This window comes from Orbicella faveolata, unplaced genomic scaffold, assembly GCF_042242905.1.
Source record: "Orbicella faveolata isolate gen_17 unplaced genomic scaffold, um_ofav_v1 contig_24, whole genome shotgun sequence".
NCBI lineage: Eukaryota > Metazoa > Cnidaria > Anthozoa > Scleractinia > Merulinidae > Orbicella > Orbicella faveolata.
The window spans coordinates 7,521,389-7,542,963 of NW_028301552.1; the positions used below are offsets into that span (position 1 = coordinate 7,521,389).

The 21,575-nt window shown below is 39.0% G+C and overlaps 2 protein-coding genes and 2 pseudogenes across 3 annotated transcripts; 3 read left to right on the forward strand and 1 right to left on the reverse strand.

Annotated features, from left to right (window-relative positions):
- The first annotated feature begins 1,052 nt into the window (after positions 1–1,052).
- On the forward strand, positions 1,053–6,186 carry LOC149110183 (uncharacterized). Its single transcript, XM_089291395.1, has 4 exons — positions 1,053–4,526; positions 5,032–5,288; positions 5,565–5,679; positions 6,029–6,186. The coding sequence occupies exons 1-4, from the start codon at positions 4,418–4,420 to the stop codon at positions 6,184–6,186; spliced, it is 639 nt and encodes a 212-aa protein (XP_089147521.1). The 5' UTR covers positions 1,053–4,417.
- Positions 6,187–6,458: 272 nt separating this feature from the next.
- On the forward strand, positions 6,459–8,020 carry LOC149110184 (putative skeletal organic matrix protein 5). The gene is made up of 2 exons (XM_089292248.1): positions 6,459–6,594; positions 6,771–8,020. The coding sequence occupies exons 1-2, from the start codon at positions 6,532–6,534 to the stop codon at positions 7,287–7,289; spliced, it is 582 nt and encodes a 193-aa protein (XP_089148374.1). The 5' UTR covers positions 6,459–6,531; the 3' UTR covers positions 7,290–8,020.
- Positions 8,021–10,845: 2,825 nt separating this feature from the next.
- On the reverse strand, positions 10,846–12,386 carry LOC149110185 (uncharacterized; annotated as a pseudogene).
- A 2,200-nt stretch (positions 12,387–14,586) lies between these two features.
- On the forward strand, positions 14,587–18,946 carry LOC149110186 (uncharacterized; annotated as a pseudogene). The gene is made up of 5 exons (XR_016208042.1): positions 14,587–14,850; positions 15,120–15,234; positions 15,574–15,613; positions 15,990–16,116; positions 16,566–18,946. The product of XR_016208042.1 is annotated as an uncharacterized LOC149110186 (transcript).
- Positions 18,947–21,575: the final 2,629 nt, after the last annotated feature.

A 21,575-nucleotide genomic window follows, 5' to 3' on the forward strand; every position in this document is an offset into this window, starting at 1 on the left:
CATTGAGTTCGAAGTTACATTCATTGGCCAACGATTTAACTTTGTTTACGGTATTTTGACCAACTGAGACGAAGAATTTGTTAAATTCGTCGGCAACAGTTTTTTCGTCTCTGCTAAAAGTTCTCCGGGAAGCTGATTTGTTGGGAAGGCAGAGGCGAATGGCCTTCCAAATGCTGTTGGTGTTGTTCGGATTTTTCTGTATCTGGTCGGTAACAAATTCTCGCTCAGCGATTCGTATCTCCCGTTTCAGTCACCTAACGCCTGAAGTTTTTGTAAGTTGACCAAGCCATGGGATCGTTAGTCTTCTTAGCCTTCTTACGCCAATAGTCTCTGGTCTTCATTAGTCCAAGAATATTTTCGGTCACAACTGGATTTGGTTTCCCGCGAACTTTAAAGGTCTTAAGAGGAACATGTCGATCTAATATCTCGTTAAACAATGAGTTAAATGCGTACAGTTTATATTCGACATCGCAGAAGGTATCAATGATAGACCATAGTGCTTGGCATACGTCGTTATAAAATACATTTGGATTATAGTGTTTAAAGCTCCTTGTAGTAATAAACACAGGCTTGGGACGAACTTTCTTTAGTCGTAGCGTGACGTAAACTAAATCATGATCGCTGATCGAGCTCTGCACGACAAAGACCTTTTGTACTTGTTTTTCGTCACAGGTAAGGATAACATCCAAGAGCGACTTTGAGGACTCCGTAACTCGAGTTGGAGTTTTAATCAGCTGCGACAGGTTGTAAGAGTGGCAGAAATTGATGAGTGCTCGTGAGTCCTGACCTTCGCAGTTCAGGAGGTTACAGTTGAGATCGCCTAGTATGTAAATAGGCAAATTAAACGATAAAACTGAAATGAAGTTTGCAGTGAGGTCTGCGTCAAAGCATGATAATGGAGTTTCTGGAGTTATGTTTGAGTAACTAAATGAATAGATAAATGAACTGATTGATTGATTGATTGATTGATTGATTGATTGATTGATTGATTCATTAATTGGTTGGTTAGTTGCTTGCTTACTTGCTTCCTTGGTTGTTTCCTTGCTTGCTTGCTTGCTTGCTTTGCTTGCTTGCTTGCTTGCTTGCTTGCTTGCTTGCTTGTTTCCTTGCTTGCTTGCTTGCTTGCTTGCTTGCTTGTTTCCTTGCTTGCTTTGCTTGCTTGCTTCCTTGCTTGCTTCCTTGCTTGCTTGCTTGCTTGCTTGCTTGCTTGCTTGCTTGCTTGCTTGGTTGACTGATTAATTTAATTACAATATTCAGAGAGGAAGCCACATCATCCTTAACTGGTTTTCATACGGGTCCTCTATCCTGGTCGAATTACAACTTAGAGATGTTGGTTTTGGGGGAGGGAGGAAAACCGGCGAGCCCGGTGTAAACACCTTGGAGTAAGGCGGGAGCCAACAACAAACTTAACCCACATAACACACTGAGCCAAAAATCGACCCGGGCCACATTGGTGGGAGGCAAGTGATCATCCCTGCTCCCAAGTCTTTTGCAGCGATGGTAGTGGTCATATGGTAAAGAGCCTCTACTGGTCATTTGATTTTAGGCAAGAGTTTGTTCCCTGTCAATAAATAAAGAAATACATATGTAAATAAATAACTATATCAATTAAACTAAAACTCAGTAAGGTCCATAATGTTACATGATTATTTTACGCTATTTTTCTTTTCAGAACACCTTTCATTGTGACTAAGGGTACCTAAGGGTACTGGAGCGATAAAAGCGTATACAACCTTCTCGGAAGGTAGACTGGGTTTGACTTACCAGAGACCAAGTTACCGACCTACTGGAACACATCCTTCACCAAAATCTGTCTTGATATGACGATCGGCCAACAGCTGATTAACGTCATTGTCATCGACAAGCGGGCCAACTCTTTGTACTCACTGATCGCTGACGGGCAATAGCGTGCCACGTTTCTCGGCCGCAACATGTGGAAGACGCTGATTGGATCGCAGGCCTCCTTACAGCGCAACTGCAACAAAGAAGGGTTTAACGTTGCAATTGGTAAGGCAAGAATCGGCATCGTTGGAAATAATGAAAACGACTGCAATTCTTGTGATTCCAGAATAGGTTTTGCGACAGGACACCTGTGGAAACGTCGCTAGGCACTCATGGATGGAGACAAAGACATCAAAGCCACTGGTTACATCTTGGTGCAGTGACAAGGAAATCAAAAAAGAATTTAAAACCCTGTCTTGAAGGCATGTCGGATGTAGCTTTCAATGATAAACATAGTTAAGCATAAAAATTAAACCATTTTGAGAACTACTAAGAACATAACTGCATTCCCTGGTGAGGCGAAGTTATTGCAATCACGGAATTTTATTCACGTAACCCTTCTGTCATGAGCGAGAAGAAAAACCATAAATAAATTGTCAAAATGGCTGTCAAACAGTGACAAGACGGCAGCTTGAGTTCATGTATTACTCTTACTTCATCCCAACTCTTGCCCCTACTCTAAAGGGGGCTGGGTACATTTCAATTTTTATTTTCCATTCCATTACTAACACCGTCACCCGTCCAAGTACTGACCCTACCCAGCAGGTTGTAATTTAGCTGATCTGATGACAACCCTTACGGGCTCATCACCTGGCCTATGCCACGCTCCCACTCAGTAAGGAATGTTAATGCTTTTGGAGCAAACCCTTTCAATTTAATAGTAATAGGAAAATAACAACATTAGATGAAAAAAGGCGGTTTTGGCACCATTTTCTCACACAGGTTTGACGGGATCGGGTGAAAATTAGAGATAGCAAAAACCATTCGACCTTTTTCTTAACTGATATTAGACAGAATTATTGGAAGAATATGTCTTAGTGGAGACTTGCAACGGAAGAGAAAATTCACGCGAGAACATTATGTCAATTATGACTAAAAACAAAAACGAGCATTTCCTCGCTCACAGAGGTAAAGACGAGGATTTATATCAATTGAAGTCGTATTTCACATAGCGGTTTCTGATGCCTGTAACCGCGATATCTACATGCAGACCTTGTGAGAGATAATGGCTAATGTGGCATTTGTTTCAAAGGGGTTCAAAGGCGAGAAAGATAATCTGGAGGACAGAAATAAACATGAAGCACTGCTTGTTCGTTTGTCTAGAGTGTTGGCCTACAGGAAGGGCGCCACGAAAAGAAAGACTCTTCTTTTCAAGGTTCTCAATCAATTGAGGAGCGTGATTACACAGTCGCTGTTTTACACCTGTTAATTGTCCATGGTTTGAATAATTATAGCATAATTTATTATTTCGGCTGTTGTGCTAGTGCCGTTTTTGTTGTTTATAGTCATCATAAGCACTCTTAATACCTGGGAAGAGTAAACCATGGACATGGCCTCAGTCATATTTTTTTTTTCTGGCTAAGGCCCTGTATGCAGTAATAAGCCAGCCAAAATAATTTGGTTATATTTTTAAAGAGAAGTTAGTGCTGAGCTAGTCATTTGTCAATTTCCACTGTCTAAATTTCTGTTCTTTAAGTTGATAAAAACATTTAAGAGACTTTTAAAAACGGTTAAAAAATACACGACGTTTCGACGTTCTCCGACGTCATTATCAAGTGAAAAAAACAGTATGAATATTCTATAAATACAAGGAAAACAATAGTTCATTTAAAAAAAGAGGTAACATAAAAATATGCTACAAGCTAGACAAAGAGTTCACCACTGATGGAGTCACTCTGAGTGTTAAGGCTAGGCCTCAGTTCTTTGATGAATAGCATTTCGTAAACGAGGCTGTCAAATTTCCCGTGGCACTTCTTGAGAACACGAAATTGGCCCTCATTAAGAAGGTTTTTGTCAACGTGCACTTCTAAAAGCTGTTTACCGATAGCCGAATACTTTTGTTCAGCAATGCGTTGATGAAGGTGTCGGGCTGTATAACCAACATAATCTGCCTCACAAGGATCATATTCAAATTTATAAACAACGCAATGGTGACTTACGATACTCGGCTTAATTTCTTTCGGCTTAAGATCTTGCTCCAATTTTTTCCTCACACAACTTGACTGTAAAGTGACGGCAATCTTATTGCTGAGATCCCGTAATTCCCTACGGACTGCATTACCGGCTATCTGATCTTTGAAGGGAAGAACTATTCTGATCGTGTTGCCGTCATCGATAATGACGTCCGAGAACGTCGAAACGTCGTGTATTTTTTAACCGTTTTTAAAAATTTCTTAAATGTTTTTAAGAAAAGTTTTTTTGACAATTTTTTATAGCTAACTGTTTAAGTTGATAATTAGCTAATATTCATTGCCACCCGCTACAGCATCTTAGCAACCAACCACTTTATTCAATAATGTCAATATTGGAAAACCAACCATTAGACTCACGACATTATTCACAAGAGCATCTGCTGTCAAATTAAAGGCAGAAGCTTGCTGAAACTCCCTCAGACTCTTAATTTATCATCCAGAAGATGATGGCCTCTTCACTGGAGATTCAGTTTAAGTATAAATTTGTAATCAACCTTTACATCATTTGTATTTCACTTGGAATCATTTCCTTGATGTGTTGTGGTTGCTTTGGTAAGCATACTCTCCCAGTTTGTTTTTTTTATTGTCTTAGTTGGATTTTCGGAATAGATAGTTTTATGGAGCCTGAATTTGTCTGTGTGAAAGTGCAGCGTTGACTGGGCTTTTCCTGTCGAATTGTTTTTGTAGGCAAAATATAAATATGCTCTAGTGAAACTTTCTACATTATCGCCTCTTCCAGAATCTCAAATGATGACAACAGTCAAAAATGGATTACCACCCTTTATGTTATGTGTCAAATAATTCAGAGGAAGAACAATATTTTATATGAATATCGGCATAATAAAAAATTAGAAAGTAAATCATCCAGTATATGTAAGCAATATATATGGCGAAATAACGGCAAAAATTTAATAAAAAAATAAAAATAATAAAATGCTCAACGGAAATTCAGATACGCAGTCTTTAAACAGAAAATATTGCACTTAGAAAGACCATCCTGTTTTGTTTGCAATTAACGTTTAAAACTTAATTTTTAATTTCTTTAATTCTTTTTTAGACGATGAATGTCGCAACATCATATTCAAGGAACCAGTTGCAAACAAGGCAATGAAGAATCACGTGATCAAAAGTGAGGCAGTGCCCAGTGAAGGGAGCTGTCACTTAATGTGCTATATGGAGCCCAATTGTGTGTCCATCAATTTAGGACCATTGAAGGGAGGAAAACACAAATGCGAGCTGAATAACGCTACAGATGAAAAACAGTTTGCAAATTCTCTTGTAAATAAACCGGCTTTTACCTATCTTGCTATCGAGGTACAGTACTGTCATACAAAAGACTCCCGATTAATTACAGTCAACTGAAAGAAAGCCCACAACGTAAATTTGTAAAATAAAAGTTTGACAGTTAAAATTCCATTATTCTAAGGTTACCTTACTTCTTTGAACTCCTTCCAATTTGTTATTTGCTGTGCGCGGTAGACGTTCATTGTATATTTAAAACTTTTTCCAACCTGCTTCAGAGACCAGAACCCTCTCATGCACTTTGAAAATCAGTCTAATAGGAGATATCTCGACTTTTTCTCCTAACAGAATTTCTGTAGTAGCAGCCCATGTTTAAACAATGGAACCTGTCAAGCTGGATTTACTAGCAAAGGATATCGCTGTATCTGTCGCCCTGGATTCACAGGAACAAACTGTCGTAAAGGTAAATTAAAATAATTAATTAAATGATACAATAGGTAAATTAATTAATCTATTTAACACACAGGGGAAGATCTTATGACTTTTCAGTTTTCCAAAATATATTGTCCTTTCCCATCGAATTATGCTTCTGATGTGAACAACGATTGCACAAACTCCAGCTCCTTCTTATCTTATTGATTTGCTTGAAAAGTTAAAACGATGCAGTGGTCATTATGCGTGTATCCTAGAAGACCCATGGTTAGTTAATTAAGGAGGGAAGAAGAAAAACCGGCAAACAAACCCGTTTGTTAATCAAAATACTTTTCAGTGAGTTGTTGTTGTTGTTTTTTTTCTAATTCCTCTACTGTAAGTTCCCCCAAAACATGCAAGGAACTCTATGAACTACACAAGTGAGTCATTAAACTTTTCGGGAAAAGTGTTCAAAGCACGTAAGGAAGGCCACACCCACACCATGGAGGGAGGCTCACAACCGGACTACGAAAACGGCTGGAAATGGAGTCCACTCTAGACAAAACGAAAAAATCTTGAGCAATGAGGGCTGGGACTCTAACAGATAAACTACATAATTAATTACTTAATAAGTAGAATACATTTTCTCGCTTTAAAAAAGGTGTAAGCTGAAACAAAAGGGCACACTCTTGGATCTTAGAGCCAATAGTATTTGTGTAACTATTTTATTTCCTGTGACCTTCACAGTGTAAAAATCAAAAGCGCAAGTTTCTTAAGCCTAATCACAGAAGATTGCTGATTTAAAGGCAGCCTGTTGAAAAACATTTTTGTACTTGACAGCTCGAGGGTGAGTCAGCTGGTTACGCTCCACGTTGATTCAAAACCAATTTCTGTTCTCTGTCACATGGGAGATTTTGGATGTGGAGATGGAGGATGGACACCGGTCATGAAGAATGACGGCAGCAAGGTATATTATAACTGTAAGCCAAGGCTTTCAAAGCTCAATCCACAATTCAGTTGTTTCGTCAACCCCTTTTAAGCCATGCATCACATGTGAAAACTGTTTAAGTTATCTCTAGTCTGGTAAATTCCATTAATTAGAAACAGGTTTTGGGAAGTTTATTTTCTTCTATTTCTCCTCAGAGCACATTTCATTATGACTCAAAGCACTGGAGTGACAAAACTGAATACAACCTTCCTGGAGGGGAGACTGGGTTCGACTCACAAGAGACCAAGTTACCGACCTACTGGAACACATCCTTCTCCAAGATCTGTCTTGGTATAAAGGTCGGCAATCAGATTAACTTCATCGTCATCAACAAGCAGGCCAACTCTCTGTACTCACTGATAGCTGAAGGGCAATACCACAAAACCTCACTGGGTCGTAAAACGTGGAAGACCCTGATTGGCTCACAGGCCTCCTTGCAGCTCCACTGTAACAAAGAAGGGTTCAATGCTGTTGGTTCCAGAGCCTCTTATTCCAAAGCACGAATTGGTATTCTTGGCAACCAGCAAAATGATTGTGCCAGTTGCAACTCAAGAATCGGGTTTGGTACAGGAGGGCGTCCTGATGACTCCAACACCTGTGGAAACACTGCCTTTTTAAGTCCTGACAATGGAGACAAAAACATCAAAGCCATGGGGTACATCTTGGTGCAGTGAGAAGAATCTGACATAGAAACTTTAGACTGACCTGTAGAAGATAGAAAAACAGAAAAGTGCAAACTAGAAACTAAAATGATTTCGACAAATTGTTTCGGGTTTAGCACAGGAGGGTATCCTGATGACACCAATAACAGGGGAAACACTGCTATTGCATGCCCTGACAATGGAGAAAGCATATCAAAGCCATGGGTTACATCCTGGTGCAGTGAGAAGAAACTGGTATGGAAACTTGGTACATTGATAAGCAAAATAATAAATTAAATATGCACTCAAAGGGTCCTAATTCACTCTGACCCTACAACAAAATAATAATCCTTTGCCGTTGTTAGAGTTGTCATCGCATATAGTTCAAACCCAATGCCATCAAAAACTTTCAGCAGTTTTTAAACCTTACTATTTTAAGTTTTAATTATCCCTCCCCAAACCTGTTTTTTTTTTTAGAGTTCCTTCAGACCGTGGTGGGCATTTTAAGGCTTTCGAACACGTTGTAACTTTCAGAGCACTAACACTCTGACGATAAAACGTAAATTATTATATAAGCATATATAGCACCTCCATATGTGTTTTCGTACTGATGCATGTTCAATCCGTCATCTTCGAACTTATGATGAAACAAACCTACAAAACTGCGGACTCAAAAATAGTCATACCAATAAAGAATGGTAAGAATATCTTACCATTGGAGGAATTGGAGGAATTAGAGGAATAAAATAAAAAAATAAAAAAAATATATCTGAAAAAAAGTAAACTTTTACTCATAATCCTTTCCCGTACCCGTACCCCTAAACCTACCCAACAGCTCGCCAACCAGCTTAAACTTGACAGATCTGATACCACCTCTGCTTCCAATATGTTACGTTCCTACCCCCGAAAAAATAAGTAAAATTTCTGGTAGACTTCTACGAAGCAGGAACAGAATTGCTGACAGCACTTTTAAAATAAAGAGATAACAATGATCTTCTCTTGCAATGATGGAATCAGCGTTTTGCTTCCGTGTTTAAGTAGTTTTGGTGCGAAACGACCACAGGCCTTAGCAGACTTCAGCTGTTTCAGACTATCAGTAATACCCACGTGAGGCATTACACGAGTGACGTGGGTACAACGGTGCTCTTGGCTGCAAGCAGGAGGTCACTTGACAACTTTTCCCCTACAGTGGAGAAATGTAAATGAAGACCTTGCGCTATCCCATGATCAGAAGTTTCTAATTTCACATCTGGTCTCCTGATTCACAGTATTGGTTGGTTGTGATGCTTGACTATAAGCAGCGGCCTTAACTATCATCCAGTATGACTTGCAATCTTTTATCTCACCAAAAAAAAATCTATGTAGTATACTCTCTTAGCAAACCGGATTTCATGGATGACCTTGTTCCTTAGCCTGTGATAATTAGACCAGAGACCATGGTTGGTTGGTTGTTTGGCTTTTAGGACAATTTTGTATCTCAGACTTATCAGATGTCGTATTCCTGGCGTGACCCAAGGTAAATAAAGACTGACGTGTAACATCTTCCAGGCTTGCAGAGGCAAAGATGACAAAGCAGTCTTATTGAAGCATTTTAAAGAGTCGTATTTCACATGAAGTCTGATGCCGTAGCGACAAAATCTATAGAAGAGATTATCAGAGGTTTGGAGGACAATTATAACATTAAATGTGCGATTGGCCATGGTCTCCTAAGGGTATTGTTATATCATAGATTCTTGTTACGTCATAGGACTTCTTGAGTTTGTAATGCGCATGTGTTTGGCTCGACACGTGGATTAAAGGAGTGTTGTTTTGCGTGTGTTGCTTATTCTCATTCGTTTATTCGAACGGTTCCGTTTCCCTGGTTATAATATTTGGTGACGAGGATGGGATAGATGTTACTTTGTTTACTTCCTGGATTACTTGTATAACGCATGATTCCTTCTAACATTGTTAACATCGCTGTTTCGTGTTTTCACGCTTGTGGTTATCTCCGCCTACCCTGGGTTCCACAGGTTTCTTCTCGCACGCGGCAGATGGAAATACTTTGCTGATCATGAGACATGAACGACACCGGAAACCTCGCAAGAAAAACCTCTAGCACCCAGGGTAGTCGCCGGCGTGGCTTCGCCGCTAATTAGGTGCCATTGAAAAATTTGATCCTACGACCGAGAAAGTTACAGTTTATTCGCAGCGACTTGATCAGTTCTTTGTTGCAAACAACATTAGAAGTTATCCAACCAGTGCATCGGAAGCAGTTATCGGTGCAGCAGAAAAGAATGAGGTGGCCGTAACAATTTCTGTGATCGACAAGAAGACTTGCAGGGTTCTTCTTGACTTGTGCAGTCCGGTGAATCCGAAAGACGAAAAATTCGAGCGGCTATGTGAGTTACTACAGCAGCATTTTAAACCTAAACGATTTGTAGTCGCAGAATCCTGATGTTGAGGCCGACTAGCGGCCGAACCTGATAAACTGAAATTGATCTAGGTCTGTTATAAGCTGACACTCGTTTAGGGTCGAAGTGTGCACAGCTGGTCGGACTGTGTCGAATCACGTGACTCAGTCGCACATGGTTTGTCTTTGAAAGAGTTTCGTGTAGGGCGGATTGCTTTCACAGTGCTGTTTTTTGCTACAGTTTTGTACTTTTCTTGTCGAAACCGCACAGAACATGTAAGTATAAGTTTCACAGTTTCACAGTATTCTTAATTTAGGTTTTTTCTTGTTCAATTTTTTACCGTAGGCGTAGATCAAGTTGACAAGCCGTGGAGATGTCTGTACCTCGAGCATCGCGATTAAAGCTTTGCGTTTTTACGACTACGTGTTGAAAATATTCTGTGAATTGTCCCGAACACCTATAGATTCCAACATTGCTGTCAAGAAGAAAACGAAACCGTCTCTGTTTACATCGCCCGTTCGAGACATCTGGCGTTGACTTGCAATTTTTTTTTTTCGTCTGCAGCATTGGAAATCCAGCGACCCTTAAAAGCTCCTAAGTAAAGATCGCACATTTCAACAAGCCTTGGAGGTGACTATAGCGGATGAAATCGCGGTGAAGGAGAGCGTACAAGTTCAGCAGCAACTGGCCCAATCTGTAAAATCTGTTTCCAAGAATTCTTCGGTTTCGTCGTGCTCATCTGTCGATTCCGAAGCTAGGCCTACACGTTGTGCCGCCATATTGGCTTATTCTTGGGTTTCACCCACGTGACCAATAGCTTAGCAACGGTTACTATCCGCCATCTTGGTGTCCCTCAAGCGTAAACAAACCGTATCTAAAGGAGAGTTCATGTGAGAAGGAAGAGATGGTTTTATGCGTTTTTTTGGCTGTTCGAGCAAAAGTGGACATCATAAAGGCTTAGGGTTTTTTCTTATACCTAAGATTATTACAAATCAAGGGGAACAACAGGAGGAACTCACTACTAGGAGGAGAAATGAGTGGATTTCTCCGGTGAGTCACGACGACGCTACAAACAACAGAGTGTTAGAGAGTGAACGAGTTTGTAGCAAACGCTTCGCTCTAAAACTACCGGAACAGAGCGGCTTTGGTCGATAAACTGGTCAGCAAAAGGATCAATTAAAGTTAAAGCTACTGCTTTAATTTTTCACTGGTTGAGTTTGGCATAAAGCTGAACCATTTCTTCTTTCGAAGGCACCGATGCATGCGCTGCATGCGCTGAGGCGCCGGCTGATGCAGTCCCAGAACTGGAAGCTGCTGCATGGTTCGAGGCTTGCGGCTGTTTTAGATCCTCAATTTTCTGGTTGAGCTTTTCTTTGAGCTTGTTAGCCGATGAAAAATCGATGTTCTTAGCCCTCGCATCCGGCACTTCGTTGACATATGTCGGCAAAATCCATGAGTATTTTATCTGTGTGCAAGCGAGCTTGCCATGAATTCGTGTAGTTGCCTCTAAATAAAATAAAACATGATATGTGAGCATGACTCACCCAGTCTAGCTTTGAATCCCAAAGGGGCTGAGAAAAATAGTCCCATCCCATAGTCCCAGACAAAATAGTCCCATCGTTTTCGGAAATGACCCAAATGTTCACTAAAGGATCATTTATACGCTGTGAATGCCGAACACGTGCTCTCACAACATACTTGCCGGCGATTACTTTGCCTACAACTGAGGGTACAAACTGTACGAATCCCGACACCATTTGATTAAACGCCTCCAGACTCTGGAACTGCTTGTTGGTGTAGAAGCCGGTCTCAAGAACGAGGCAACTCAGCAAGTCCGAGAATTTCACAGGAGGCAAACATTCTAGGCTGAACTGCTCGGCTGTTATAATTATGCTTGCGGGGTCATCACCGATGACCGAGACCTTTTGCGAATATCTTTCCTTTACTCGACTCTCCAAGCTTTTGGCATACTCAGAGAGCACTGGGATACCTTTAGATGAATGCCCGGTACTTTTATCGTTTTTTTCTTTCTGGATATTCATGTAGTTGGCGAAATAATAGAGCAATAATAGAGAAGCGTCACCGTAGAAATGGACTATTATTAGCATAAATTTGACACCCGAGGGACACAAACATGGCGGACACTGATTTGAGCAAAGCTTGTGACGTCACGTGAAACCCAAGAATTGTTCGATAAGAGACTGGACACGATTTTGCTACGTCATCGGGCTCCAAAATATCCGGACTCACCCTCCACACAATATCGGATTCTTTGCGGATTTTTTTTTTTTTTCATCTCTGGAGAGGTAATACAAAAATATCCGGATTCGCTGCCGAATTCGCCGGATGTGTGTGGACGGAAACCGTGTCCGGAAAGAAAAAGTTGCGGATTCAAAAATATCCGGATAAGTGTGGACGGGGCCTCAGGTTTATGAAATGGCTATCCGTCGTTGGAATTGCAGCGAAATTGATATGTTTTTCAGAATTCTTTTTAAGTTATCCCACTTATTATTCTACCGCTCAGATTAAAACCCCTGTGGAATTCGGTTGAAACAGATGTAGCTGTTTAGAAGAAACCGTGTCCTACAAACAGCGTAAAAGCCATTTAGGGTGTACCAGACGATGCTAAAAGTGGTTATTAGTGGTTAAGAGTCAATTTACCGCTTAGTGTTTCGGCGAGATACGAAGAACAAATAAAGAATACGTGCGGCCATGTTTTTTCCTCCCCTTACACTGAATAATGTTAACCTCGTTAAAACAACGAAGGACAACCCGAGTACCCAAAATACATAGAAGCCAACTTTTGTCGAAACATTTCATGCAAGCAATTAAAGAAAACGAAGATCGAGGAGAAATTTCTTTCTAGATGTTGTTGATTGTCACAATACTTCAGAGTATTAAGACAGCCATCTGAATGTACCGGTTACCATGGTTACGGAAAATTGAGGATTCCTGAGTGTCATAATTTTACGGCTGGTGACGAGTGAAATGACCGTGAGTGACGCGCGTTTATCAAAATTCTTATAATTTCTCTCACCTAAGGGCGAGGGAATTTTGACAAAGAGCTAGTAAAATTATTTCTTAATTTTTACGAGCATACTACTTAATAACCTTTTTTAATATCATGGGTGATAAATTACGCTTACGATCGTGGGTTTTTGAATGTTTATTGTATCGAGAAATTTCGCATCAAACGTTGCCATGGAAATTATATTTTGTAATTTCACATGTAAAATTTTAAATTAAGGATTAATTCTATGTCACCAGCCATATTAAAATAATTTGGTCTGTATTTTTGGTATTTCACCCTACAGAGAAAAAAAGTTAACAACGAAACGTCCGTTAAGGTCAACTTTCCAAATTGCCGTTTTTTCTAGAGCTATCAATTAGTTGATTTTCACCTGTCGCTCGTCAAAGACTACAGCGCAGTTATTTATATACCAATTGCTTTGCTCAATTCAGTCAATACAAGGTATTGAACCATTAAAAGCTTTCATTAACATTCTCTGAAACAAGAACATCTGCGGAATAAAGCAGAAATTAGCTGAGACTCTCAAGCTGCAGAAGATGATGTCTTCTTCGGCGAAAATTCCCTTCAAGCCTAAATCTGCAGTCACGGTCTACATCCTTTACATCCCATTTGCGATCATTTTCTCGTTATGTTGTGCTTGCTCTGGTAAGTCCTTACCATGTCTGTTACTTATTGTCTTGATTGAGTCCTTCACGGTTTTACACGAGCCGAATTTCGGTCATCTTCACTGGTCCATGCAACTAAAGTAGAAGACTGCGGGCCTTTCATATCCCTGAAGAAATGATTTCGTATGCTATGCATTAAATGTGCTCTAATAAATGTTTGATTCTGCATTGCCCTCTGCATGCTCCCATATCTCACATGATAGTGATCGACAAGAGCGCCGAGTGTTGTGCACGTCAGGAACTATGGAGTATGCCGTTATTCTGAAAAAAAATATATATAGCCACATTCCATTCCATTCCACATTCCAAGGTTTACTTTGAATATTAACCTATTCGATGTTATGTGTCCATTGAGTTATGTGGGACTAATAGATAGTCAATAATTCAACGACGAAAACTACAGTTTTAATGCTGGCATAAACACAACACGGGAAGAACACCGTGCAGCTTGTAAAGGCTTTGAAATCCAAACAATTTTGGGGGAGAAACGAAAGTAAAAATTGGCGAATAAAATAATAAACAAAAATTCTGATATGCAGTACTCTATCACAAGGAACCAGTTGCAAACAAGGCAATGAAGTGCTTACCAGTTTGTCAATATCAACGTTCCAAATTGCTGTTGATAGTTAGCAATTTTCGTTAACACCCGCTGCAGCATCTTGGCAACCAATCGCTTTATTCAATACTGGCAAAATTGGCGAACCAGCCTTTAGAATTATGACACTTACTAATCTTTAAACTAAGGACAACTGCGGTCAAATTAAAAGCGCAAAATTGCTGAAACGGACTGAGACTCTTGAGTTATCTTCCAGAAGATGATGAGTTCTTTTCAGGCGATTCAGTTTAAGCACAAATTTGCAATCTACACTTACATCCTTTATATCTCACTTGGAATCATTTTCTCGTTATGTTGTGGTTCCTCTGGTAAGCATGCTCTCCTAGCTTGTCTTTTATTGTCTTATTATAGTGAGTCTTCGAGTAGATGGTCTTACAAAGCCTGAATTTCTCTGGTCTATTCAAGCACAGGGTCGACTGGGCTTTTCCTGCTAAATTGCTTTCGTAGGCAAAACATGAAATATGCTCTAGTGAAACTTTCTGCATTGTCACCTTTTCCAGCGTTTCAAATAAATCGTTTCAATATTTCAAATAATTCAAACGAAGAACAATATTGTACTCAGAAAGACCATCCTGTTTTGTTTGCAACTAATTTTTTAAACTTAATTTTTAATTTCTTTCATTCTTTTTTAGACGATGAACGTCGCAACATCACATTCAAGGAACCAGTTGCAAAAAAGGCAATGAAGAACCACATGATCAAAAGTGTGGCAGTGCCCAATGAGGGGAGCTGTCGCTTGATGTGCTATATGGAGCCCAACTGTGTGTCCATCAATTTAGGACCATTGGAGGAAGGAAAACACAAATGCGAGTTGAACAACGCTACAGATGATAACCGGTTTGCAAATTCTCTTGTAAACAAACAGGCTTTTACCTATCTTGCTATCGAGGTAATGTCATACAAAATACTCCCGATTAATTACCGTGAAAAAAGAAAGCCCACGATGGAAATTTGTAAAATAAGAGTTTTACAGTTAAAATGCCAGTATTCTAAGGTTATCTTAGTTCTTTGAACTCCTTCCAATTTGTTATTTGCTGTGTGCGGTAGACGTTCAATGCATATTTGAAACTTTTTACAACCTTCTTCAGAGACAAGAACCCTCTTATGCACTTTGAAAATCAGTCTAGTAGAAGATATCTCGACTTTTTCTCCTAACAGAATCCCTGTAGCAGCAGCCCATGTTTTAACAATGGAACCTGTCAGGCTGGATTCACTAGCAAAGGATATCGTTGTATCTGTCGCCCTGGATTCACAGGAACAAACTGTCGTAAAGGTAAATTAAAATAATTAATTAAATAATAAATTAATGACTTAACTAGTAACTAAATAATTAAGCAGTTAACACACGGGAGAAAATGTTATGGGTTTTCAGTATTCCGAGACATATTTTTTTTTCCCATCCAGTTATGTTCGTAATGTAAACATCGATCGCACAAATTTAAACTCCTACTCATCTCATTAATTTTCTTCAGACGTTACAATGATGTAATGTTGATGATACATGTATCCTCGAAGACCCAGGGGTAGTTAGTTGGGGAGGGACGAAGTAAAACCGGCAAACAAACCTGTTTGTAAATTAAACTCCTTTTGTTTTCCAATTCTTCTACTGCAGGTGCCGCAAAAACATGCAAGGAACTCTATGAAATACACAAGTGAGTTATTAAACTTTTTGGGAAAAGTGTTCAAAGCACGCACGGAGACCGTACCTACACCATGGGAGGAGGCTCACAACCGGACTCTGAAAACGCAAGCAATCGGAGTCCACTCGAGACAAAACGAAAAAAACTTGGACAATGAGAGATGAGACTCTAACAGATAAACTAAATAGCTAATTATTTAATAACTAGCATATATTTTCTGGCTTTAAAAAAAGGTGCTAAGCTGATACAAATAGGCAGAACTGTGGTTTTTTTGAAGCCAGTAGTATTTGAGCAATTATTGTATTTTTTGCGCAAATTACTTAAAACTGATCACAGAAAGTTCCTGATTTAAGAGCAGATTGTTTAAATATATTTTTATATTTAACAGGTGGAGGGTGAGTCAGTTGGTTACGCTCCATGTTGACTCAAAACCGATTTCTGTTCTCTGTCACATGGGAGATTTTGGATGTGGAGATGGAGGATGGACACCGATCATGAAGATTGACGGCAAGAAGGTGTGGTATTTTTCAGGTCTTAATTCTTAGAAAACTGAGAGCTGCAAAGGTCAAATACTTCTGAGAGATGGGCTGACAGATCGCCAAAGTTTAACTGATAATTGATTAGATTACAGCTCCCCCATCAAGAACTCGAATTTAAGAAAGAACGCTTTTAAGGAAGTTAAGCTCGTAAAATGAACCTCAGTGCCCGATAAAATATTTCTTATGTTGGCCAGAAACGTTTGCTTCGTACCACTACACCTTCCCTGCTCCCCAATCTCTTGCAGCGATCGTGGTGATCAAATGGTAAAAGCCTATACTGACCAGTTGCTTTCAAAACAACTGTTTTGTTCCGTGTCAATAAATATACAAAAAAATATATAAATAAATATCTATTTCAAACAAGAACTTAGTAAGGTCCATAATGTTATATGAATATACATGTATTGTCGTTTTCTTTTGTTTAGAACACCTTTCATTATGACAGCGTACTGGAGTAATAAAATTGAATACAACCTTCCTGGAGGGGAGACAGGGTTTGACTCAAAAGAGACCAAGTTGCCGACCTACTGGAACACATCCTTCACCAAGATCTGTCTTGGTATGAAGATTGGTCCACAAATGAAATTTACCATTATCAACAAGCAGGCCAACTCTCTGTACTCACTGATCGCTGAAGGGAAATACCACGCCACCTCGCTGAGTCGTAACACGTGGAAGACGCTGATTGGTTCACAGGCCTCTTTGCAAAACAACTGTAACAAGGAAGGGTTCAATGCTGTGTGTGACGGCGTAACTTTTTCCAAAGCAAGAATTGGTATCATTAGTGACGACGACAATGGCTGCCTTACCTGTGGCTCCAGAATCGGGTTTGGCACAGGAGGGCGTCCTCAAGATTTCAACACATGTGGAAACGAAGCTTCAAAATACCAGCCAGATAATGGACAGACACACATCAAAGCCATGGGATTCATCTTGGTGCAATGATAGCGAATTTATTGTCCAACTGCAGCGAATACCGTCCAAATAATACCACAAATATACAGCGATATTGTACAGTTATTTGTACGGTAGAAAACCTGTTTGCCGGTGAGGTTGGCGCGCGCACAAAAAAACTGTCACGCTCTTCCTCTTTCATTGATAAACTTATTTACTACAGCAGTTGGATAATAAATCCCTTATCAGATGTTTTGGTTTGCAGTATCGCTTTATATTTTTACTCGTTGTTTGCATTTTGACTAACCCGTAGGGCGAGTCAAAATACGCCACAAGTCATAAAAGTGTAGCGATACCACACACCAAAACATTTAGTAAGATATATAATAAACGTTTTGAAGTCGCATGGAATGAGCTTTAAAAACATATACTGTAAATGTAGTTTAGAGCATAAACTAGTTTTTACCCTCATTAAAATCGTCCCGGCCTCCTTACAGACCAACTGTTACAAAGAAGAGTTCAATGTTGTGAGTACTGATGGTTCATATTCTAACAATAGGCGATTTGCATGATGGCGTCATTTGACTACTGTACAACTCCCAGAATCCTTCTCTTTTTCTTTTCCTTTGGTTAATTAGGGAAATTGTTATTTAATATAAAATGAAAAGAACCAGCAAGGTTATTAGTGGAAGTGTTGTGCTGCGTTGGCGTCAACATTACGTTGAATGTTACAACCAAGTGTTCCATATCAAATGAAGTCTCATAATTGTACACATGATTAATAGCCCATATTCACGATAGCCACCATGATGGTTTTCTTATTACAATGCAAATTAGCCACGTTGTCCGTCAAGGGGCAAACATTTAAATGGTTTCCATTTTTCTGAAAATCGGCTCGCCTAAATGATCAAGTATCTGCACCAAAATCACATTTGGGAGCGAAGTTATGGAATAATAATTTTATTATTAATTTAAGTTTGAAAAAGTTTATTGATTACTTGACTTATTAACTACGCGAGCCGTTTTCGTTTTTGAAAGCGCCGAAATCCTGTAAAACTTGGAATATTTTCACCCCAATACTGAAACCAAAGCATGGACATGAAAAAGATTATCAGACATGATAAGAAACCAGCTGAAATTTGTCGACTTTAGCTTGTTTGACCCTTAAGAAATCACGTGCCTGTTTTGCATTATAATGTAAAAACAAACATGGCGGTTATCGTGAATAAGGCCTATTTGGAGCACCATCTCCTGATTAAAAAAAACACTACAGGAAATTAACGCTTGAGAGAATTAACGGGAATCTTAAAATTTCGCTTTTATTTAATTCGCTTTAAGTTGTGTTAATTTCGAATACCATAATTAACACGAACACTAATTTTCCATATTTAGATATGTTGCCATAATAAGCTGTAGGACTATAGTCAAGACATCAATATCCCAATAAATTATTGAATAATTTAATTCACCGTGGTTAACCACTAATGCATTTGCTACGTACGTTATATTTAAGTGGAACGTTTGCTAAAGATCTTAACTAAAAATCATATAAACAGGAAAACGAGAAAAATGACTCATCAAAATATGAACTGAAGATTCAAACCCAAATATCAAAACACAAACTCTCCTTACCTTAACCATGGCACTGCTTGGAGGAATTTGTTCTCTCTAGTTTAATTTCATCAAAAAAATTATGACTGAATGGAAAATTTCTCGAAAAAAGACGCCAGCAGGGATTTTGAATTCTTCTCTTTTCTCTTTACCGGTTTGTTGCCTTAAGCGTGGTATTTGAACCGTTATTCTTTCCAGTTTATTTTCATAATAAGTTATGACTGTGTTTAATATGTTTCTCGAAGAAAAAAAAGGCGTTAGCAGAAATTTTAGCTTTTTCAAAAAAAAAAAAAAGAGAAAACATTCGTTACCCATTTTGCGAAAGACAACTTTCTGTTTACTGTCAGTAACAGAGAAGAATGCTGGCGTTGCAGTTTAACGGAGAATTAACCCAGCCAATTTATAAGAGCTTATCTGATTGGCTACAAATACAAAACGGAAATATAATATCATGGGTTCCAAACAAGGCAAATATTGACTTCAAAGCTTTCAGTTTTTTTGTGAGGAAAAAGAAAAGCCGTGAGCGTCGCATTGGGATTTACTATAGCATATTTAGCCTCCGCTACCTGTCACTATGCTTTATTTTTTGATCTTCGCCGTTCTGTTGGTTTCGTCTGTTCTCGTGCAAGAGGCAACCTGTGCTAGAGGTGAGCTCAGTCTTGTTATTTTCTGACTCATTTTCCAATATATAAAATGTATGCTTATTATTATTTCCTGCTTTTTATTCTCGCAAGAGTCTAACTTTGATCGAAGAAGTTCACTATCAAGGCTGTTTAGGAGCGTATTTTTGTTGGTTCGCTTGATTTATAGCTCAATGATATTTCATCTGAAAAATTTTCTTCCCCGATCCTAAAAGCCATGCAAAAAAAAAAAAAAAAAAAAAAAAAAAAAAATGATAACTTCACTGTGAACGTAGGGGAGATGGACAATTTATCATTATCGCACTGTAGGAAAAATTAATACTCGCGCGTTCGTAATTTTCTCTTTTGTATAGTAAAAATTCTCTTTTATATAATAAACGAGTAATTGAGTGAACGCTGACGCAATTAACGATTTACACTCCTCGTGGTATTTGAAAATTCCTTTAAGTTGTTTCCGGATAAAGGTTCGTGCAATTTCGAGAGAATTCTAAAATTCACCTTCAATTTAAAATGTTAATTGCATTCGTAATTAAAAATATCACTTATACTCAGTGGCAAAAGGAACCAAATTAACGTGTATGTGGTTAATTTCAGCAAATTATATTTGTATAGGCGAATCTTTGCTGATGTCGCTGTTTTCATTTTTCTTCATCGACCTAGGACTTTTCGCAGAGAAGGGAATAGGAGAATCTTTGTTTACAAAATTTGCTCAGTAGCTGTAGCATAAGCGATGGCTGTTTCTCATGGAGATACAAAAACATACGTTCGGAATAATGAAAGAGCACAGCACGATTAACCGTCACAAAGAATTTGAGCCCCGATGAATCGAAATCTTTTTGTGCGACGTGGAGTTAAAAAATTAAAATTTTACAAAGAATGTATGAACTTATTAACGCTTTTGCCAACAAGAACTTTTGCCATTTTTGAAAGCCAATCTCTCGTCAAATATCACACCCAAAGAGCCAAAACGTTCACCAATTACTAAGTTTCATAAGCGCTCTTTACTTCGCCTTTCAATAACACGCGGACTCTTAAATTCAAAGCTCAACCGACAAATACGTTTTTCGCTACCGTCAATCAAATGTTCGGCGGCTCCTCCCAGCTTCCGACTATGTTGTCTGAACTGTGCTCAACGATTTAATTTGATTACGGCGCGCTCGGCAATAATCGAAAGCTGGGAGGAGCCGCCGGATATTTGATTAATGGTAGCGAAAAACGCGCTTGCGGTTGACTTTTGAATTTTAGAGTCCGCACGTTATTGAAAGGCGCAGTAAACGTTTTTATTCAATTCGTGTCTAGCGTGATGCATCGCGTTAACAGTCTTAACGTTGCTTCAGTGACGACAAAGAATGAGATATCTTGCTCCAACACTAAATCCCGGTTTAGCGTGAAGCCAAAATCATAAAATCATTCGTGATATTTGGGCTGTTTGCGCCATTAACCCTTTGCTAATACAAATTCCTGCTGGTAATATTAAGTGGAAATTGCCTTAATTTTTTACTTTCAGGATTGCACAAGTGTTTTTGTTTCGTTGTTTTAGGGATGAAGAGCATCAAATTGCACGGCATTTTATTCAGGTAACCGTTCCGTCATGAGCGAGAAGAAAAACCATAAATAAATTGTCAAAATGGCTATCAAACAGTGACAAAACGGCAGCTTGAGTTTATATATTATTCTTACTTCATCCCAACTCTTGCCCCTACTCTAAAGGCGGGCGCGTATATTTTAATTTTAATTTTCCATTTCATTACTAACTCCGTCACCCGTCCAAGTACTAACCCAACCCAGCAGGTCGTAATTTAGCTGATTTGATGACAACCCGTTCGGGCTCATCACCTGGCCTATGCTATGCTCCCACCCAGTAAGGAATGTTAATGTTTTTGAAGCAAATCCTTTCATTTTAATGGTAATAGGAAAATAACAAAATTAGATAAAAAATAAGCGTTTTTTGACATCATTTTCTCATACGGGTTTGACAGGATCGGGTGAAATAAGAGATAGCAAAAACCATTCGACCTTTTTCTTGACTGATATTAGACAGAATTATTGGACGGATATGTCTTAGTGGAGACTTGCAGCGGAAGGGAAAATTCACGCGAGAACATTATGTCAATTATGACTAAAAGCAACAAACGAGCATTTCCTCGCTTACAGAGGTAAAGTTGAGGAGGATTTACATCAACTGAAGTCTATTTCACATAGTGGTGTCTGATGCCTGTAACCGTGATATCTACATGCAGAGCTTGTGAGAGTTAATGGCTAATGTGGGATTTGTTTCAAAGGGGTTCA